Source organism: Cervus elaphus, chromosome 12 (assembly GCF_910594005.1).
Source record: "Cervus elaphus chromosome 12, mCerEla1.1, whole genome shotgun sequence".
Taxonomy (NCBI): domain Eukaryota; kingdom Metazoa; phylum Chordata; class Mammalia; order Artiodactyla; family Cervidae; genus Cervus; species Cervus elaphus.
This window is the reverse complement of record NC_057826.1, coordinates 91,915,717-91,936,067: the sequence shown is the minus strand read 5'-3', so window position 1 is coordinate 91,936,067 and position 20,351 is coordinate 91,915,717. Positions and strand designations below refer to the sequence as shown.

The 20,351-nt window shown below is 40.0% G+C and overlaps 1 protein-coding gene across 2 annotated transcripts in view; it reads left to right on the top strand.

Annotated features, from left to right (window-relative positions):
• IQGAP2 (IQ motif containing GTPase activating protein 2) overlaps window positions 1–20,351 on the top strand; it is a 296,931-nt gene that overhangs the window by 217,210 nt on the left and 59,370 nt on the right. For both annotated transcript variants that reach the window (XM_043920016.1, XM_043920017.1), the window contains 4 exons: window positions 3,396–3,486; window positions 8,542–8,709; window positions 13,061–13,203; window positions 15,043–15,213. In XM_043920016.1, the coding sequence (XP_043775951.1) occupies window positions 3,396–3,486; window positions 8,542–8,709; window positions 13,061–13,203; window positions 15,043–15,213 (573 nt within the window). The remainder of the gene's footprint in view (window positions 1–3,395; window positions 3,487–8,541; window positions 8,710–13,060; window positions 13,204–15,042; window positions 15,214–20,351) is intronic.

The window sequence follows — 20,351 nt, the reverse complement described above, 5'->3', positions numbered from 1 at the left end:
ATCCCCCCCAAAAAACACTATTTGATTAAACTAAAATCATAGCACAACATTAAGACGCATAGGACTCCCTTTATCCAATGGGTATTGGTGAGCAGGTTTACGATAAACTTTTTTTTCTCAACTGTTGTAAAATATACATAGCATAAAATTTGCCATCTTAACCATTAAGTGTGCAACTCAGTAATGTTAAGCACACTCACATTGTTTCACATATAAGCTTTTACGTGTAGTTATATTCTGGAGGATAAAATTTAATATGTTGTTAAAGAAACTGCATTATAACAAATTTTCCTATAATTAACAACACTGAAACACTCATCTAGACAGCCCAACAGCTTGTTGACTATAAAAATGTAGCAAGAATCAGAAAATGCAAATTTCATGAGACTTAAGGATAAAGAATAAGGTGGGAGGAAGCTGATCTGGGTGAACTTTTCACATCTTATCACACCAGGAGCTTTACAACCAAAAGTGAGTGTTTTACGTATATTACCATGTGTGAAATAGATCGCCACACCAGGTTCAGTGCATAGACAGGGTGCTCAGGGCCAGTGCCTTGAGATGACCCTGAGGGATGGGATGGGGAGGGAGGAGAGAGGGGGGTTCAGGATGGGGGACACATGTACACCCAGGGCTGATTCATCTCAATGTATGGCAAAACCACTACAATATTATAAAGTAATTAGTCTCCAATTAAAATAAATTAATTAATGTTTTTTAAAGTCAGTGCTTAATACTTCAGCCAAATAATACACAATTACCTGGTAACACAGTACAAACTGAGGTAGATTTTAAATTATTTACGATTTTCTAGGACACCTCTAAATTCAGGAATTTATTACTTGATTTTCAGATGGCCTACTTTCTGTTGACTTAATCCATCTGTAACTTGTATGTTGAACCTGGCTTTTTAGCTGGAAGGAGAGACTTGAACAGGCTTCCCTGATAGCTCATTCGTAAAAGAATCCACCTGCAGTGCAGGAGTCCCCAGTTCAATTCCTGGGTCAGGAAGATCCCCTGGAGGAGGGATAGGCTACCCACTAGTTTTCTTGGGTTTCCTTGGTGGTTCAGATGGTAAAGAATCCACCTGCAATGTGGGAGACCTGGGTTCGATCCCTGGGTTGGGAAGATCCCCTGGAGGAGGGCATGGCAACCCACTCCAGTGTTCTTGCCTGGAGAATCCCATGGACCGAGGAGCCTGGCGGGCTGCAGTCCACGGGGTCGCAGAGAGTCGGACACGACTGAGTGACTAAACACAGCACAGCACAGAGCCTTGGCCGTCCTATGAATACCCTGTTTCCAGTCTTCCGGTGATCAGTTGAAAGGAAGACCTTACACTGGGAGGCTTCAGTTTTTACCCTTGGCTTTGCATTTAGCTCTAGCAGGCTTTCGCTGCAGTGGGTCATGATTTAAACTGTTGACTTAGATTATTTTGATTTGCAAAGTCTCTGTTGGGTTTAGCTTATAAAACCTTCAGCTTTGAAATGGATTGTAACTTTCTTCTCATCTGAATAAAAGTTTGTATGGTGCATCTTCTACACTGGTAAGAAGAAATTTGGTAAATCCCCTTCAGAAAAAAAAATCTGAGAAAGACAAAATGAATTTGTGTGGAGCTTAGTTTTTAGGCTGTACCTGGGGGAGTGGTTGGGTTCTCTTTGGCTTAGAAGCAGAGGAAAAATATTTCCTGTTCCCCTGTCCTTTCACCCTCTTCTAGTTCTCAGCTTCCCATCTTGCTTCCTGTTTGAACCTTCTACATCCATCCTCCCAAAAGATGGAAAATCTTATTAGCTGGTGGTTCCCACGTGGCAGATCCAGCTAGAGGTGATTGTGGAAGCAGGAACCAAGCCTTCATCCATGGTCTTCTTTAATCTGGGGGTTACAGGATGAAATAGCAGATATTTCATCTCATTTTCACCATGTGTCATCTCTTAATAGGCTCTGAGGGAGATAGAGTTGAAGCCTGCCGAAGATGCTGGTGCAGGTTATTTCTCCTTCCTGCCCCTCATCCTTCTTGAGTCCTAAATGATGGAGCTGGTTCTGCCTGGCTCCAATGAACCACCCTCTGTTCATCACAGTCTTTCTTTAGGCTATCGCACAAGTAGGCAGATATTCCCAGGTTTTTAAAATGAAATGTCTCATCTTCTCTAAAATACTTAATTTCTACCAATAACAAAATTTACTTGTAATCTTAAACAAGTTTATATGAAATGCAGTTGCTATCTGGAAGCCTTCTTTAATTACGTTGCATTCTGGCACTGCCTTTGGAGTAAAATCAGAATCATCCCTTAAAGTAAAAATGAGTAAAGGTAACTCAATACCTTTCTACTGCTGCTTCCCCTTCCTTTCTGAAGCTATCCTTAACGACTTGGTCTTTTCTCCCCCTGCATCTCAACACTGATAGAAATTCATCTCTTCTTGGCTATTTCTAAACTATCTATAGTTAATATTGCTCTGATCACATTGTATTATAGTTTCTTATTTTTTCATTATGGTTGGTTACAGAATATTAAATGTAGTTTTCTGTGCTATACAGTAGGGCCTTGCTGTTGATCCAGTAATTATAATTTTTGATGCACCTGCCTCTTCTGCTAAACCATTAGCTCCTTGAGGGCCATCACCATGTTTCTATTTGGATACGTTTGTTCTTATTTTTGTCCCTGTGTCTGATAAAATCCACGTATCATTTTTTCCCACAAATTGAAAGTGTTCTGTGGCCCCCTGAGCCACCTTGGGCGCCGTAGTTACTGAGTGATTGGGGGAGAGAATATTTGATTGACCGGGGTAGTCAGAGAAGGCTTTTTTGGAAGAGGTGGCATTTAAATTAAGGTCTGAATGCAAAGAAAAAACCAACAGCCACACACCTGGGGTAGAACGGTAGGATCTGAAGGAGGCTGGTGTGAGGGTCCGGAACAGTGAGTAGCCAAGAGGGAGATAAAACCAGAGGGATGAGCAGGACCGCATCCTTAGATGCCCACAGTCCAGGGGAAGGGAGTGTCGTTTCCTTCAAACTGCTGGAGAGAACCTCTGAAGGAGTTTCGCAGAGGAATGATGTGATGAGATGTCCTTTTTGGGAGGGGTCATCTGGTTCTCTGTAGAGGGCCACTGGGGTTGAAGCCGACATGGAAACAACAAAAGCAAACAGGAGATCGACGCAGCTGGCAAGTGAGAGATGATGGAGGGGCGGACTGGACTAAAGGGGCGGTTGTGCAGAGGGGAAACGTGGCCCCGTTCGGTGTCTGTTTCATCAATAGCTCATACAGTGTGTGGCCATGCTGGGTTGCTGCTAAAAAAGAGTTTGTGGAAATTTTAATATAGTGGCTCCTAAAAAACCATTATTAATTCTGTTTCATCATCATTCATTGTTTTTTTCTTTTATTCTGTGACCACATTCTCAGGACCCTCAAAGTGCTTCTAAAATTCTTTGGCTGGATGAGATACAGCATGCTGTCAACGAGGCCAACAAGGACATAAACAGCGCAAAGCAGTGTAAGCCCTCGCCGCCGCCTGCTGCTGCAGCTTCGTGCTTGCTTCTGGCTATCCCCCTGAACTTCTGTTTGAATTCCTAACTTTTAAAAAGTGTGCCATTTTTAATTTCCAAAAAGATACGAACGCTCACCTATTTTAATTCTTGAGTTCGTATTTATACAAAAATAAGATTGGTCGGTTGCACTGGTTTTTGCAGTTAAGTACTATTTCCAGCAGAATATGAAGTTATAGCTGAACCAAGTCCAGAAAGCAAAAAATAATTTCTCAACTCTTAAGTTTATAGTACGATCAAGTCCTTTTTTACCTTAACCCTTAGAAAGCTAGACCATCCTGCTTTTAATAAATGCCTGTCCTCCCTTCCATGCCTTCCATTGTAATAGCATTTTTCAAAGAAACAGAACTATATATATTTTTCCTATGGAAAAAAAAAACTACATATGTAGCCATGTAGTTTCTCTGGAAAGCAAGTATCTAGTACTGTCTAACTATCTCTACATGCATATATATAGAAAAATAGAGATTTCACTTAAGAAATAGGCTCATGTAATTGAGCTGTAAATAGGCTGGAAAGTCCAAAATCTGTCAGGCAGTCTGGCAGAGGTCAGGGGACAGCACAATCACCAAAGACAAGTGGCTGTGGTTAGTATAATATTAATAGATAGCAGTCAAAGCAATAATTAGAAAACTCTGACACAGAGACCTATGGAATTTGCTAACTGATTGTGGCATTCTTAGAAGCGAAATAGACAGTCTACTAAATTCTTACTTGATTTGTACAAGTGGAAGAAGAGTTCTAGGTCAGGTTAGTGGAAGTATAACTTGAATCATAAACAGAAAGTCATGGACCCTCCATCAGTTCCCGGACTTGAGCCATTTACAGACCCAGAAACCCTTGAATGAAGGAGGGACTGGGTTCCCTTGGGGAAGGACCCTGGTACATTACCAACATGTTATACCCTACTATGGTGACTGTGCTGGGGGAAAGGACACAGTCAGGCGTCTCAGAGATTACTGGACTCTGGCTCTGAGCTGACCCTCATTCCAGGAGACCTGAAACTTCGCTGTGTCCTCCAGTCGGGGAGGCTTATGGAGGTCAGATGGTCAGTGCAGTGTTGCCCGGGTTCATCTCACAGTGGGTTTAGTGGGTGCTGAAACCCACCCGAGGGTTATTTCCCCAAGTCCAAAATGCATAATTGAAATAGACATACTTAGCAATTACCAGACCCCCCACTTTGGCTCCCAAATAATAGTTTGTGGTTTTTTTAAGCATCTATTTTCTTAGAGGATAATAAGAAAACTCACATGGTGATCAGGGTGATATGCTAACACTCTCCATGTATAAATAACCTATGTAAATTAAAATAAGATTCCTAAAATTGTAGTTCATTAACCTATCCATTCATGACATAATTAGAATCTATCCTATTGTATCAGAGCATAGAATGCTTTTGAGATGCCTAGTCTTGCTCCAGAAGCCTTGCTTTGAAACTTCTCAGGCATTTGTGAGGAACATCTGGTTTTTATTTCCTTAGCCTGAAAAATATGTGTATTTCTCCAACCTGAACTCTTACATCCTTAGGATCTTTGAAGTCTCCCCGTTCAAACATTCTAATCCTTAAGAAAAAATTAAGCTGTGTACATAGAGATTTAAATTTATATATTAAACTGAAGGCATCCAAAGTTTGAAAAAAAAACACTTTTAAGAAATTATATTGTCATAAAGGCACTCAAACAGACTAAAAAGGTTATACTTTTTCTCCTAGCGATCAAACTAGTTTAGAAATTATTTTATTCCTTTTTTTTTATGTTGTTCTTATACTCGGCTTGCAAATATTAAGTCGATCCTCTTGAGACTCACAGTTCTGTTTACTATGAATGTAAGAGATTTTTCTCAAATGTGTGAGATTTGTGTGCCCCACACTTGCACATTTAAAATCCTTTCTTCTACTTCCATCCTGTTCCTTAAAAGAGTTGATATAGTGTCTTCTATGATTTATAACAACGAAAAGATGTTCTAAAGATAAAACTGCCTAAATTCTTACACTGAGATGAGAATTTTCCAGTGTTTTCAACAAGGAATTTAATCTTACTTTTAAAAGCATTCTTCATCCTTTGTATGAAGACTTGAAAACAAATTCTGGTCACATGTTGCGATTATCAGACCCACTCCCAGATAATTTGTTGGCCCATATGTTTGACCACAGGCAAGATTTGAAAGGGCACAGTAACTCAAGACTCCTTGCTTCTGGCCTGCTATCCGTTTTCACTGGAGCATCTTGCTTTCTTCGAGTAGATTTGTCTCTACTTTTCACTCCTTCAAGCAGTTTCATTCAGCCATTATCCATGATTGTACCCTACAGAGTCTTTCTAGACTTTTCCCCCATGGTGCTCTTTACCATGAAATTTCAGTACCACTAATATATACCTGGCTTATGTGCCGCATGTAGATATGTGCTTTTACATATAAAGTTTTGTTTTGTTTTACTTTCTCTTCCTAAGAACCAATTTTTACCCTACTGGGGCTTATATCACCAATTTTGAGAATGCATGCCTTAGAGAAGCCCTTCTGACATATGGGTTAAGACATAAATATATTTTTGGATCTTAGATTTGGAGGAGGTTTCTTCATTTGTTCCATAGCAGAAACGTACCTGACTTTCTGGATATCACCATTTATGTGTCATTCTCAGCTCTCTGCACCTTAATTGCAACCCATAGCTTAAGGAAAAAGCTATCAAAATAGATGTCTCAAAGCCTGAGCACAGAAAAGCTATCAGAATAGATGTCTCAAAGCCTGAGCACAGAACTAATCAAAAATCAACTCAGTGGAGACCTCGTGGACAGCTGCCTTGAGTCTGTTTATTCTTATCTTAGGCATCAGTTCAGTTCAGTTGCTCAGTCGTGTCCAACTCTTTGTGACCCCATCAATCGGAGCACGCCAGGCCTCCCTGTTCATCACCAACTCCCGGAGTTTACTCAAACCCATGTCCATCAAGTCGATGATGCCATCCAGCCATCTCATCCTCTGTCATCCCCTTCTCCTCCAGCCCCCAATCCCTCCCAGCATCAGGGTCTTTTCCAATGAGTCAACTCTTCGCATGAGGTGGCCAAAGTACTGGAGTTTCAGCTTCAGCATCAGTCCTTCCAATGAACACCCAGGACTGATCTCCTTTAGGATGGACTGGTTGGATCTCCTTGCAGTGCAAGGGACTCTCAAGAGTCTTCTCCAACACCACAGTTCAAAAACATCAATCTTTCGGTGCTCAGCTTTCTTCACAGTCCAGCTCTCACATAAGGCTTACCTATTGGTTATGTCTCTACCCAACTCAGAAGCTATGATTTACCAAGAAGCTGGGTGCTTTGGCTGCCCTGTGCAGGCATTCAGACAGGAACGAGAAGTGAAAACTGACAGTGGTGTTAGAGGAAAACTAAGAGGAGGAGGAGTTTGGGACCATTTATTGCAGGAGCAAAGTAGCCCAACACCTCCATAGTCTTTGAAAATGTCACATTATCACACAATATAATTTTGATGCCATAAAGAATTCTTCTGGCAGCTGTCAGCAAACATTAAGCACCAAAAAGGTACCAGGTACTGTGGGTAAAATGATGAGCAGGTCCGAGCAGGACTGCTTTATTAGATTTTTCCCCAGGGTTTTAGTTTTCATGGAGCTGTTAAGATGAAGGTTGGTACCTAAAGGAGTCAGTTTCAGTCATCTAGAAGATTAACCCATGGACCCACTGCTTGTACATCAATACATATACTTGAAAGAACTGTATGCCTTCATAATAACCCATCTTTTAAGGCAAATAACATTTCACTGGGTTTGATAAAGCTTTTCGACATAATTCATGTGAGGATCCTTTGTCATTTCCTTGTTCTTTCCTCTTCTCTGAGACCACAGACTTCTCAAACACCAGGACTGCCTTTTTCTCCTCCTCAGCTTTCCTGGAGAAGAGGAAAGGGGGCCGCTTCCCCATCCCCCTTACCTTCTGTATCTGAAAGGACCCACCACTGTAGCTTTTGTTTAGCAACAACTCGAGTTGGCCACTGAAAGTCTTTACCCTCCACGTGCTCCTCCAGATTGCATGATTGGACTCTTAGGTGTCAAAAGTCAGACTGTTTTTCCTGCCACATCAGCCTTCACAGTTCTATGCACATCTGAATGTAATTTGATGACAGCAATATACCATTTAGCATTTTATGGCAGAGTTTGACATGTCTGTTTAAAAAGAAAGGAAAAAATATCTTTCTCCTCTCTCTTCATCAAGATGTTTTTTTTATCTATAAAGTATTTTAACCTGGTTTCTTCCATTTTTTTGTTCTACCTTTCTAACCCAGTACATTTACAGGTTGTGAAGATAGTAGGTCCATTGGGGTGTGAGGGTGGGGGGCGGGCAGAATATCCTTACCTAAACTAGATGGTAAAGAATTCACCACGTTATCTTTCTTTAGGCAACCAAGAGTTGAATGTGGTTTTATTTGTGGGGAGACGCAGACATTTGAAATGGGATCGCGTGCTTTCTAGGTCTAAATTGGTTCCAGAATTAAGTTTCTGGACCCCACTGCACGTATCCACCAGCTCTGCCCGTTGCCTTTCTAGAACAGTCATTCAGGTTGCTAAGGACAATCTTGAAAGTATACTTGCGCTGTACCAGAGAATGTCAGGATTTCTGTGGCTTAGATACCGTTTCACTTATTCTAGTATAAATACATGATTTCATAAAGCTTATTCTCAAATACTGATTAATGACCCGCATAAGGGCTGCATATCTACTGTCAACATATGTCCACCCTATTTCACAGATCACCACAGTGGACAGAACCTAGTGCCTTGAGATCATACAGGAGTAATGAGAAAATACTGCCCCTGTGGATTTTATTCCTCTTACAACCTGAACAGTTGATGACTATCTTGAATGTATGCAGTTTATTCTCTCAAAGGATAAACAGGTTTCATACCAATGCATTCCTAAAAGGTTGACTTATATGTTTGCATGCCTCTAGGGTGAGTAGAAGATAATTATTAACAGAAACATTTCTTTTTCATTACCCAGGGGTTACACTGGTCGTCGATGTTAATCAGTTTTTGGAGAAGGAGAAGCAAAGTGATATTTTGTCTGTTTTGAAGCCTGCCGTTGGTAATACAAATGATGTAATCCCTGAATGTGCTGACAGGTACCATGATGCCCTGGCAAAAGCAAAAGAGCAAAAATCTAGAAGTGGTAAGCTTCTTCATTGTTTAACACAAATTAAATAGCACTTTGAATGTGGTGACTTCTGTGGTATTGTGTTATCTTAGTTTTGAGATAAATAATCGCTTTCAAATGAGTGTTTCTGAATGTTTGTCATCTCTGGTAAAGGAAATTTTTTAGTGTTTCTTTTCCTTTTTTGTCTTTTGGAAATCTGTGATTAACCTGGTGGCTGTGGTGGGTGCCATATACTCGAGAAAATGTAGTATTAAAAGGAGATTTTGCTTCCTATCAGTTTTGCCATTGAGCCATCCTTCTAGTGGTACAAACTGATTTTTACACTAATGTATCTCTCCATCCTTTTTGAAACACAGGATACATTATTGTACATCGATTAATGTACATTAATACATTATTAAGTAGAGAGTAATCTTGAAAGTATAAAATGAAATGCAGCAAATTGGTCTCTGTTAACCTTGGCATATACTTAAGCCTGTTCAATCCATGAAATGTTATCTCTGGAAAGTGTTTTAGATAATGAGTTTCGGACTCATTTTTCAGATTTAGAAAATCACATTGATGGTATTTTGGACAGAGAGAGAAAGTGACAAACCCAATGAGATTAATTTTTGGCAGAGATAGCCCATCATCTCTTTAGTGTGACAGATTTTTGTTGAGCACTTGCTGTGTCCTGCTGTCAAGGATTAAGGTATCTCCTGACTCAGGCTGACGTTTATTTGTGCCACATGTACATAGTACTTTTCATCTTTAGAAAGTTGCTTTGACAATATATAGCCTTAGAAGTGGAACTTAAGGGAAAAAAACAAAACTTTTTTTAATTCACTGGAAGTCTGTCCAGAACTACCGTATGTACTTATAATTAGCCTGATGTATTTCTCACTTGGGAATTCTACCCTCTGATGCAGAACAGTTTCTGATAGTGAAATGGGGACAGGGCTGCTGGCCATTCAGTCTTACTTGGTGTCTGATCACCCTTGAGCCCCTCTCTGTTCCCTTCACATCTCTTCATCAGTTCCTGTAGTGCCCCCACCTCATCCTTTGTGAGGAAAGACTTGCACAACTGTATTTATGCAAGGGATGATTTTCTTAGAGATGACCCATCATAATTTCAAATCCTTAGCCCACAGTTAGGTTTATCTACTCTTCCGTAAACTTGCCTACTCCTTTTCCCAACTGCCATGTTCTGATCAGCAGAGGGAAAAAAATGTCCCCAGATAGCCAATTTAGAAACCTAGGCGATACCTTAGATTCACTTTTTTCTGGAGAAAAAGAAGAGAGTTGGGACTTTTTTAGAGATTATACTGAAGCCATAGATGGATTTGAGGCATATGGCATCTTAATACTAAGTCTTTGGATCCATGTACCATGGTACGTCTTTGCTTTTAATTAGGTCTTTAATTCTTTGAACAGTGTTTGTATTATTCAGTGTATAGGGCTTGCATTACTTTACTTGAATTTATTCCTACCATATTTTATTATTCTTGATGTCATTGTAAATATTTTCTTAATTTCATTTTGGGGTTGTTTGTTGCTAACATGTAGAAATACAATTAATTTTTTTATTGAGATATAATTCACATACCATAAAATTTACTCTTTTAAAGTGTGCAATTCAGAAGTTTTTATTGTACTCCCAAACTTTTATAGCTAACACCACTAGTTAATTCCAGAATATTTTTCTTATAATAAATGGAGCCCATTACCCATTAGCCATTGCTCTCCACCCCCAACTCTCAGCCCCAGACAATCACTAGTATACTTTCTGTCTCTCTAATTTTTCCTATTCTGGACATTTCTTATAAACGAAGTCATACTGTGTCAGACTTCATGTAGCATGATGTCTTCAAAGTTCATTCATGTTGTAGCATGTATCAGTTCATTTCTTTTATGGCTGATAATGTTCTGTTGTATAAATATGCCACATTTTGTTTATTCATTCATCAGTGGATAGAATTTGGACTTTTTTCTCCAGTTTTGGCTAGCCTAAGTAATGCTTATGTGAACATTTGTATACAAGCTTTTACGTGGATGTATTTTCATAAGATTTATTTTTGATGTTGATCTTGTATCCTGCAACCTTTATTCTAATACCGTTTTAGGTTCCTTAGTCTGCCAACTGTTTTTATAAATAAAGTTTTATTGTAATCCAGCCACACTCATTAATTAGTATTTTACTGTCTCTGGCTGCTTTCATGATATAGTAAGAGTCAAGTAGTTGTATGAGAGACCTGTAACACACAAGACGGAAATTACTCTCTGGCCCTTTATAGAAAAAGATTACCAACCTCTGTTCTCAGAGGAAGAGGAGAAACTTTCTAGGGAATTAAAGATTAACTTTCATTTTCGATAGAACTGTAAACATTGTTTGAGGGTGTGAACAGGATGATTTATTCTTACCTCTTTCACCTCTGATTCTAGGCTGTCTGTTTTTCCCCGAAGTGTTCACTCTTATGTAGATCACTTAGCCTTAGAGCTCAGTTTAGGTCTTATATAGGTATGATTTTGTCTGGAAGTCATCTAGAAAGCATGCTTCCATATAGAATGCACATCACCTCTTAACTCACTGGAATCTTTCTCTGTTGTGCATCCTTAAAGGCCCATAATTAGTCTTTTCCCTCAGTTAACAAACCAGCTATGTGCATTCATGCGATGTCGCTTCAGTCAGGTGCGACTCACTGCGACCCTGTGGACGGTAGCCCACCAGGCTCCTCTGTCCATGGGGTTCTCCAGGCAAGAATCCTGGAGTGCGTTTCCATGCCCTCCTTCAGGGGATCTTCCCTACGCAGGGGTCAAACCCACTTCTCTTACATCACCTGCATTGGCAGGCGGATTCTTGACCACTAGTGCCACCTGGGAATCCCCAACAAACCAGCTGTACTTCTTAGGAAAACTCCTTGAACCCTGTTCTAGCGATGTCCTCCTCAGCCTTTGACCTGACTCTAAACTCATACTTGATGTGAAAATGATAGAATTCTCTTTTTCTATTATTCACTGACATCCCAACCCAAATAAAGCCTTACAGTGTCAATATGGTTCGCTTTTAACCAACTAAGAACTTTTTGCTTCTCAGTTCTTATGAAAATAAAAGATATCCATTTCCACCATTTTTATTTGATTTCCTTCCTTCCCACTGAGAGAACTGCCTTAAAAAGTGTTCAGTCTTCTGAAAACATTTGTGAATCTGATAACTAGTGGTGATTGAAAAGTATATTATGATTACTTGTGATCATCCATATTTGACTGTACAATATATTTTCTAGTAAATAAGCATTTCTAAACAGATAATAGTTGTCTGATTGGTCATTTGAAGAGACACGTATCTCTCTGTGGATCTGGGCATCCACAGAACAGTTGAGAGGCATTAAAAAACCAATTGAAGAATCAACACACTTTAAAGGGCCTTATAGTTATTTTTGCTTAGTTATTTGAATCCATTTAAATATTCTTTGAGGAAATTCACTAGGACTATGATTTTTACCTATAAAGGCAATTAGTCTAGTGCTCACTTGGCAGCAGTTGGCTTAGCTTGGTCTGAAATTTTTATTTATATTGTTGTTTTTAGCTCTCTGGTCTGAGACATGAATCATAATCATTCAACAAAATAAATAGATTGCTAAATCTATTTTGTCGTGCAAATCTATTTTGTTGATTGCAAATAGATTGCAAATATTCTTGACCAATTTAAGCCGTGACTGCCATAGATGTTTTTTCCCCCTAGTATTGTCTCCCTGAGAAAATTAAGCCTATTCAACATTTTGCTCCTGGTTTTGTGTGGTTTTGTAGGACAAGATGAATCAGAGGGATCAGGAATTTTCCTTTTTCCCTCTTAGTGACCACAGTGGTTCTGCAGGCCATTTTGTGCTTTGAATAAAGTTGTCTGCAAAGATGAGTCACTTCTGCTTTGGTTTAAGGCAGATCATTAAGTAATGGGGCCGCCTTAAATAGTGGGTCACAGCCCTTGTAGGCCACTCCTTTTCGAAGAAGTTGCTGGAAGACATTCTAAACAGAGGATTCTTCCTCATCGGTCTCCCCGTCTACTTGTGGTGCTATTCACGTCTACCTGGTGTTTCCCTGCTTGTTTAGTTTTCCTTCTTGCTGGCCATTTGTGACTCCTTTAATCCTCATGAGAAGTTCGATGTGCAGAGCTAACATCACTCTCCTTTTACTTTGGCTTGGTAGGGAGCTGCCGTTGAATACACAATTCATTCCATTTTAATGACTCATTGCTAATGATTTTAACTTAGATTATCTGAATGCCTGGAGGAAAACATCCTTGTTCAATTATTTTACTTACTGAAGAAACTACATTAATGTTAAAAGTTTCCAAGTTCCTCTCTAGAATTTAACAAACCTTTTTCTTTAGTGTCTACTGAAGGTTCATGGCTTAAAGTCACCCTGCAGGAGAAATATGATTACTACTACAATATTGATTCAAAAGAGAGTTCCTGGGTCACACCTGAACCCTGCTTGCTTAAAGAATCATGGCTTATGGGAAAAGAAATTGAGGTAGGAGGCTGCTGTTTGATGGAAAAATGTACTATATAAAGATAAGTGTGATTGCTTTTCTATTTTAGAATCATGGAATTGATGGGGAAAACTGATTTATTTGAAGGCTGGATATGGAGTAAAGTCTTCATGAACTGCAGCTAGGTGTGGCTGCATAGTTAATTACTGGTTTCTAGAATGTCTTCCATATGTCAGAGCAGCACCATAGAGCAGGGGGCAGATAAAGCTCTTGCTGATTATGTAGGATGGCAGATTATCCTAAGAAATCAATCGTCAGGTTTTCCTTGACACCAGAACTCAATTAGTGGTAATTCCTTGGTTGTCAGTATTCAAGATGTCTTATTTCTTTCCCCCTACCTCAACCTATAACAGGGAGCAATATTCTTGAAGGAATGTTCACCAAGATTGCTTTGGACTTGAGACCAAAAGTTGGCCCCAGAAGATGTGAAACTTGCTCTTTGATCCAGGCATTGTAGTGTGTTTAAAAGAAAATACTTCTAATAATTAAATTCGTCTTGAAAAAAATAGAACTCGCACATAGATCTCATAGAACTGTTCAAATTCACCAGCAAGAAAGACACTGCAAGATAATAATGTTGTGGACAGAATCTCCAGTGCAGTAACTTACTAAAACTCAGAGAAAAAGCTGTAACTTGGGGTTGACAATGCCACAGAAATCCTGAATGACAAGAAGATAGTGAAAAATGTATTCATTTACTAATTTCAAATGTGTAATGTCCCACTTTTTACAGGAAAATGGCATGTGGCAATGAACTGTTAGTGCTACTTTGTTGAAAAATGAAAATATGGCCAATGTTTAAAAACCATGTGCTATCATTGAAAGGATATGTCAAACTGTGAAGAAGCAACATTGAAAGATTAAAACTCAAGAGACAAAAATTGCTCATATGGCATCCAAAGATGCCCTAAGTATAATTTTGTGAAGTTATACCTGATCCCAGTATCAAGATTAATAGAAAGTGGAGGATCTATGCTGTTAAAAAAAATTAGTCTTTTTTTTTTTTCCTAGTCAGTCTTAAATTACTGAATTTACTCTAGGCTGTACATATGTCTTCTTGTGAAAGTATTAATGCATCTTTTATATGATTTCACTCTTAATTGTTTAAATTCACCATCTGTGAAGTCCATTCACATGGATGGTTAAGAGGCATCTGCCATAGAAATGAGTCCAGTGTTTGCTGTCAATTCTCAAAGAACGTAAAAGTAACCCCAGTTCCTCATCCACATGAAGACTTCTCACAGTCCCCCTTCTTCCTTTCTTTCTCATTCATCTAGGTTTCCCTGTCTGCCCAAAAGAGTGCTTATCTTTCCTCTCCCAGCCCCTTTTCTTCTGCTCCAAGTCCTTTATTTTCTCCCAAATTTATTTGGAGTTTTCCCCTACTCCTTGCAGCTATCTGCTTCCTCTGGCCTGGGCAAGAAAAGCCAGAGGACTTCATGGGCATTGCTGTCTTTCCCTCAGGAGAGGGAGGAGGTGATGTGAACACTTATGTAATCATTCTTGTTTCTCTTACGCTCTGGGCAGCCCAGGCCTCAGGCCTGGTCCCTGCCAACATCATCTGTACATCTCCATCTCCAAATCCTGAGACCATTCAACCGCATTCTCATCTCCACCCAGATTTCAGAGGATTCTAAAACCATGTCGCTAGAAAGAAGCTGAGCCAGCTGGCTCACCCCTTGACTCTGGTCAAATCTGTCTTTACACTGAGCCGGAAAGAGCTATCCAAATCACTTTCTGAAAGATAGAATTTCCAGAAGCTGTTCTCTGTGCTCTTCTCACCTGATGTGTGAAGTATAACCATAAGAAATATCTCTTACCAGGACATTGTTGAGGATATCACTGCAGATTACATCCGTGAGAACATATGGTCAGCTACTGAAGACATGCTTCAGCGCTTCCAAGCCACAACCTCAGGACCCCTCATTAGGAAAGAGTATGAAGCTAGGAAAGCATTTTTGTATGAACAGGAAGAGCATGTGGTCAAAATACAGGTACGTGAGTCATCTCCCGCTTGTAACAGCCAGCTGTCATATCCCATGAAAATGTTTTATTTAATCACAGGACCGTCAACTACCAGCATTCTAATAAACAAATCTGACCGAAGATCATGTCCTTAATGAGTGCCCTCGAGTCTACACTGTTGAATGCTCCAAGATGGGAAGGATGTTGAATGACTTTTCACCTGTTGCCTTCTGGAACGTATTCGGGACGCTGTGAATAGTCAATCAGGGGAATACCTGAGACCTGAGTTGAAATCCTGTTTCTCTAAAGAAACTAGATATCCTTCTGTCACCTACTATCTAACCTCATGTGCTTTCAAATTGGTTTTTTCGTGGTTAGTGGATATTGAGTGGCGTCTGAGTTTCTATGCTCTAAAGAACAGAAAAGTGAAGTGAAAGTGTTAGTCGCTCAGTCATATTCAACTCTTTGCAACCCCATGGATTGGGGCCCACGAGGCTTTCTGTCCATGGGAGTCTCCAAGCAAGAATACTGGAGTGGGTAGCCTTCTCCAGGGGATCTTCCTGACCCAGGGATTGATCCTGGGTCTCCTGCATTTCAGGCAGATTCTTCACTGTCTGAGCCACCAGGGAAGCCTGAAAAACAGAAGAGCTCATGAGATAGATGTAGCATCTCTGAGAGTATCTTCTCTCATATAATCTCTCATTCTTCATTCTGCAAGAAGCATCCTCTTTCCGAAGCCCTTTGTTGTGAGCTCTTTGTAAGCTTGTGTGACTTGTCCGAACATTCTGGTTGGCAGGAGGGGAGCTTGCCAGATTTATAGATGTTTCTGTTCTGTGTTCCGCTAGCATCCTCTTTCAGCCACCATGCTGGTTTTTAAAAGACTGTGCATTTGTCCTTTTTTGTGTGTCCGAAGTGATATTGTTTTTGATGGGCGGGGTTTGGTGGGTTTCTGCTTTGGCCAATAACTTACATTTCCTAAACTGAAACTTTTTAAAAGAGCTTCTCTTTTGTGGTCATTGGCATGCTTATCTGCGGCCCCACCTAATTATAATATTGTGTAGGGAAGAAGATGAGTTTTTACAACTTTTGTATTCTTATGGTTTGCAATCAGTAGATGCTCAAATGTCTGAGTTTGCAAGAGCTTAAGGTGTTAGAGGGCAGGAAATATTAATTTTTTAAGAAATTTCTTCTGTAAAGTTAATATTCAAAGGATTTTTCTAGGTAAACTTGTTTTTCCATTCTTCTTTTAGTAAATGATAGATAAAACACACAGGAAGTGAACAAAATCTTAAATATAGCATCATCCACACTGATGCTAAGACTCCACTTCTGCCCCAAATTTGAAGAGTGTTAACTGGTGTGGCATAATTTGGACCAACCTCAAGCTCTCCAGTCTGCCCACAGCTGTGTTACAGTTAGAAGACAGTCTGAAGAGCCTGCTAGTGTCCAATCTGCCTGATACCAGGACCCAGGGCCACAGTCACGAGAGGGCTGGGGAAGAGCAGAAACAGTAACTTGGAGGCTTTCCCCCTCACCTCAGTGGGAGCAGCAGCATTGAAGAAGAAGCCATTGCACCGTAAAGTCACTCCGTGATGACTTGTCCCTGCCTCTTCTGACAGTTTTCTAACGAAAGAGGGCCTGAGGTTTAAAGGCAGACTGTAACCTAGGGAGGAGAATGGGCTGACCTAGAAAACCAGAAGACCGTGAACCAGAGGGGATCACACTCGTCTCGTTTTTTTGCCAAAGTAGCTGATTCACTCTGGATTAGAATGATGTGCAATCTGAAGGTTCCCGTCTGTAGAACAGTCCGAACTGCTTTGTTGACTGAGTCAGCCCCAGACACAGCGGTCTTTTAACAAACTCAGTAGCTCCACTGCGCTGCCCCCCTCAGTCTCCTCCTCAAGAACTGGGTTTGGACAGAGGATACATATCATCAGGAGCCAGTCCTCTGTCTCGGGTGCTTAGGGGGCAATTCAGACGGTGCTCAGGTAGACAGGGAGTGAGGTCAGTGAGACTCTGTATAGCCAGATTATTTCTGAATGCTAAGTGAAAAGAAGGCTCTGGTAAAGTGGCCTACATTTAAGAAGTGAGCCAGAGAAAAAACATCTGAAACAAAATTTTATATCAAAAGAAAAAGAGATATAAATTAAAATATAAATGAGGTAAACATTTAAGGAAATTCTTATCCCAGGAGACACACAGAAAAATTATACTGAAATTCCTTTTGCTTTTAAGAAACTTAATATGACACATGGATTTAATGAAACAAGACAACATGATAAAATGAGAAGATAGCCAATGGCTACAGAGAGGAAGAAAAATAATGACATCCCAGAATGTGAATGAATTTATGACTGCAGAATGCAAAACAGATACTAAAAAGTTAATGAAACATGTGGAGAACTTGAGGAAAAAATGCTCAAAAAGCTCAGGGAAAGAATAGATGGCTTAAAATATGTTGTCTCATCTGAAATTTCCATTTCATCTCAGGGTTGTGGGAATTAAATGGAATTCCCATTAGTGGGAATTAAAGTGGGATAATTCATAACAAACTGTGACCAGTATGCAGCTCTTAAGGGCTCAACAAGTGTTCAAAATGACAAAGTGATCAAGATGGTGACTCCGGAGAGGGAGGGGGAAGCCAGCACCCAGCAGGTGGGATGGCCCAGGAAGAGCTCAGAAAAACCGAGACGGTGGGGGGGGGGGGGGGGGGGGGAGGGGAAGGCTTAGCTACAATTTTTTTTTTTTTTTCCTTGAACTGAAGAAAGCTGAAATGCCACCTTGTAGGAAAAACCATTAAGAGTGACAAACACCAAACTTAGCCCTGAGAATTACTAACTTACTGAACCTCAGGTCAGAGAGCTCCGGAACATCCCAGCAAAGAAAAAGAAACAAGCTTCTCTGAAGCAAGAGCAGGTTGTCGGGAGGCGTGTGGGGCTGGGAGGGTGAGGGTGACATGGTGGGGCAGTCCTCTGTTACGTTGTTCGGGTGTAATTGACTACCCTTAGGTTGTGGGGTTGTACCTTTAAGCAGAGAGGGAAAGAAGATAAATGGCTACCAGGGAGGTCACAGAAGAATAGCTGCTTCAGAAGTTGGTAATTTGAATATTACTATCCTATGTGGCCAATTATGAAGCAAGGCAACCAACTTGGCAAGCAGGTTTTCTAGAGATTAGAATCTGTAAAACGGCAGTAACTTCTGAGGTCTCGGTATCTTGGGAGACTCCTCTGTTACAGCTGTATTGCACAGGAAATTTATTTATGGTAACAAAAACCAAAACCAGAAGACGGCTATTATAAATTTTTACATAAGTTCTTGTACCGTTCAAGGGAGAGATTGATGGTTTCGTAAATGCCTTCTGTCTCTGTCCATAAAAGGCTGCTTCTAAATGACCTTAGGGTTTAGAGTTTTGTCTCTGTTTGTATCTTTATACCAATAGCTTCTTCCTCCCAACTTTATACCTATAATTGTTTTCAATAAAGAGCCTCTAATTAGAAGAGCCTGCAGGCTCTGGGCCTTGCACAACAGTTCTGCTGTTAGCATGGAATAAGAAAGGCCAATCCTGATGAAATGAAAACTTACAAACAAAAAAGAAGAATGTTAAATTTTGACAAATAAAATAGGAAGCATGTGTTATTCTGCTTCTATAGACCAGAACCTCTAAACCCAGCCAATCTGCCTTGGTTTGGAAAGGTAACATTGATATATAAATGTAGATCCCAGAAAAATATACATAATCATTAAATAGGTGAAATATAAAATGAGAGCTTTAGGAAAGTACTGTTGGTGAGCATTGACTCCTTAGGACATTAAAAACATCGTACAAAACCTACAAGTAGGTTCATTTCACCAATGCAAACATGCTTCAATATCAGATCGGTTACTACAACAGATTCCTTATCCAAAAGCTTCGAGAATCCAAGCTAATAGAGATTAATACTGTTTCTGGAGTTGAAATAATTCTTTAAAAAGCAGAATGAGAAAAGAAAAAAAATAAATAAAAAAATAAAAAGCAGAATGAGTAATTGAGCCAATTCCAGTATCTTGGTTGCCTTTCAGTTTGGATCAAGAAATGGCATGTATAATATTATTTGTACATTTGCACCTCTGTGCTTTAAAAACAGTGCTAGGCTCAAAAGCACCTGAGTCACACTGAGACCATCATGACAAATGAGTTACTAGTTAGATTGTCATCCAGATGAATGCAATCACAATTGATCACTGTTTTCCTTTTTGTCAGCATTCTGACCTCTATACTTTTTCAGTATTACAAACAATAATACAACAGAAATCCTTAAATATCATCTTTCTACACAGGTGCTTATATTTTCTTAGGCTAGGTATATTGAAAATTAGAAGCACTAGGTGAAATACTAAATAGCTTTAAATTTGATGCTGCTAAATTCCCTCCAAAAAGACTATACTCTCGTAATTTTCCAGCTCCTACTCCCCATCCATGTTTTTGCCCCACTGCTTGGCACGTGGATGATGTGAAAACTTCCCCAGAATTTCTCTGACTGCCACCCAAGGCTCCTCAAGCTTAGAGCCAGCTCACATTTTTTGTAGAGGTTTCCAATGTTTGTAGAATTGTGTTCTGAGGTTCCCTCTTTCAGCCAGTTCGAACTGTCTTCTCTCTCCCAGGATCCCTCATAGTTTTTGACACTTAAGCCTTCTTGTTTTCTAGCAGTATGATGGATTGCTTTATAAACATACATGTAGAATGGTTCCATTGGAGGAAGCTGGGTGAAGGGTCCATGGAACTCAATGTATTATCTTTGCAGCATCATATGAGTTGCTAATTATTTCAAAATTAAGGTTTTTTTCAAGCACATTTGTCATTGCTAGGGATTTGAACTGAGGGAGGGGATGTCATGTGTAAAAGGGATGACTGATGAGAGGTTGCCGTGCGGCACGAGGAGCCCGGCGTGGCGCTCTGTGGTCACCTAGAGGGCTGGGGGTGGGGAGGCAGGCTCGGAGGGAGGGGATATGTGTATTATTCTGGCTGATTGGCGTTGTTGTGCAGCAGAAGCCACCACAACACTGCAACAATTACAAAACAAAAAATAAAAATACCGGGAGGGGAAATCTGGAGCAAGTACTCCATTGAGTGTATATTCCATCATGACTGTTTTGTTTTGAATCATTACCAGAGGTATTTTCTTTTTTT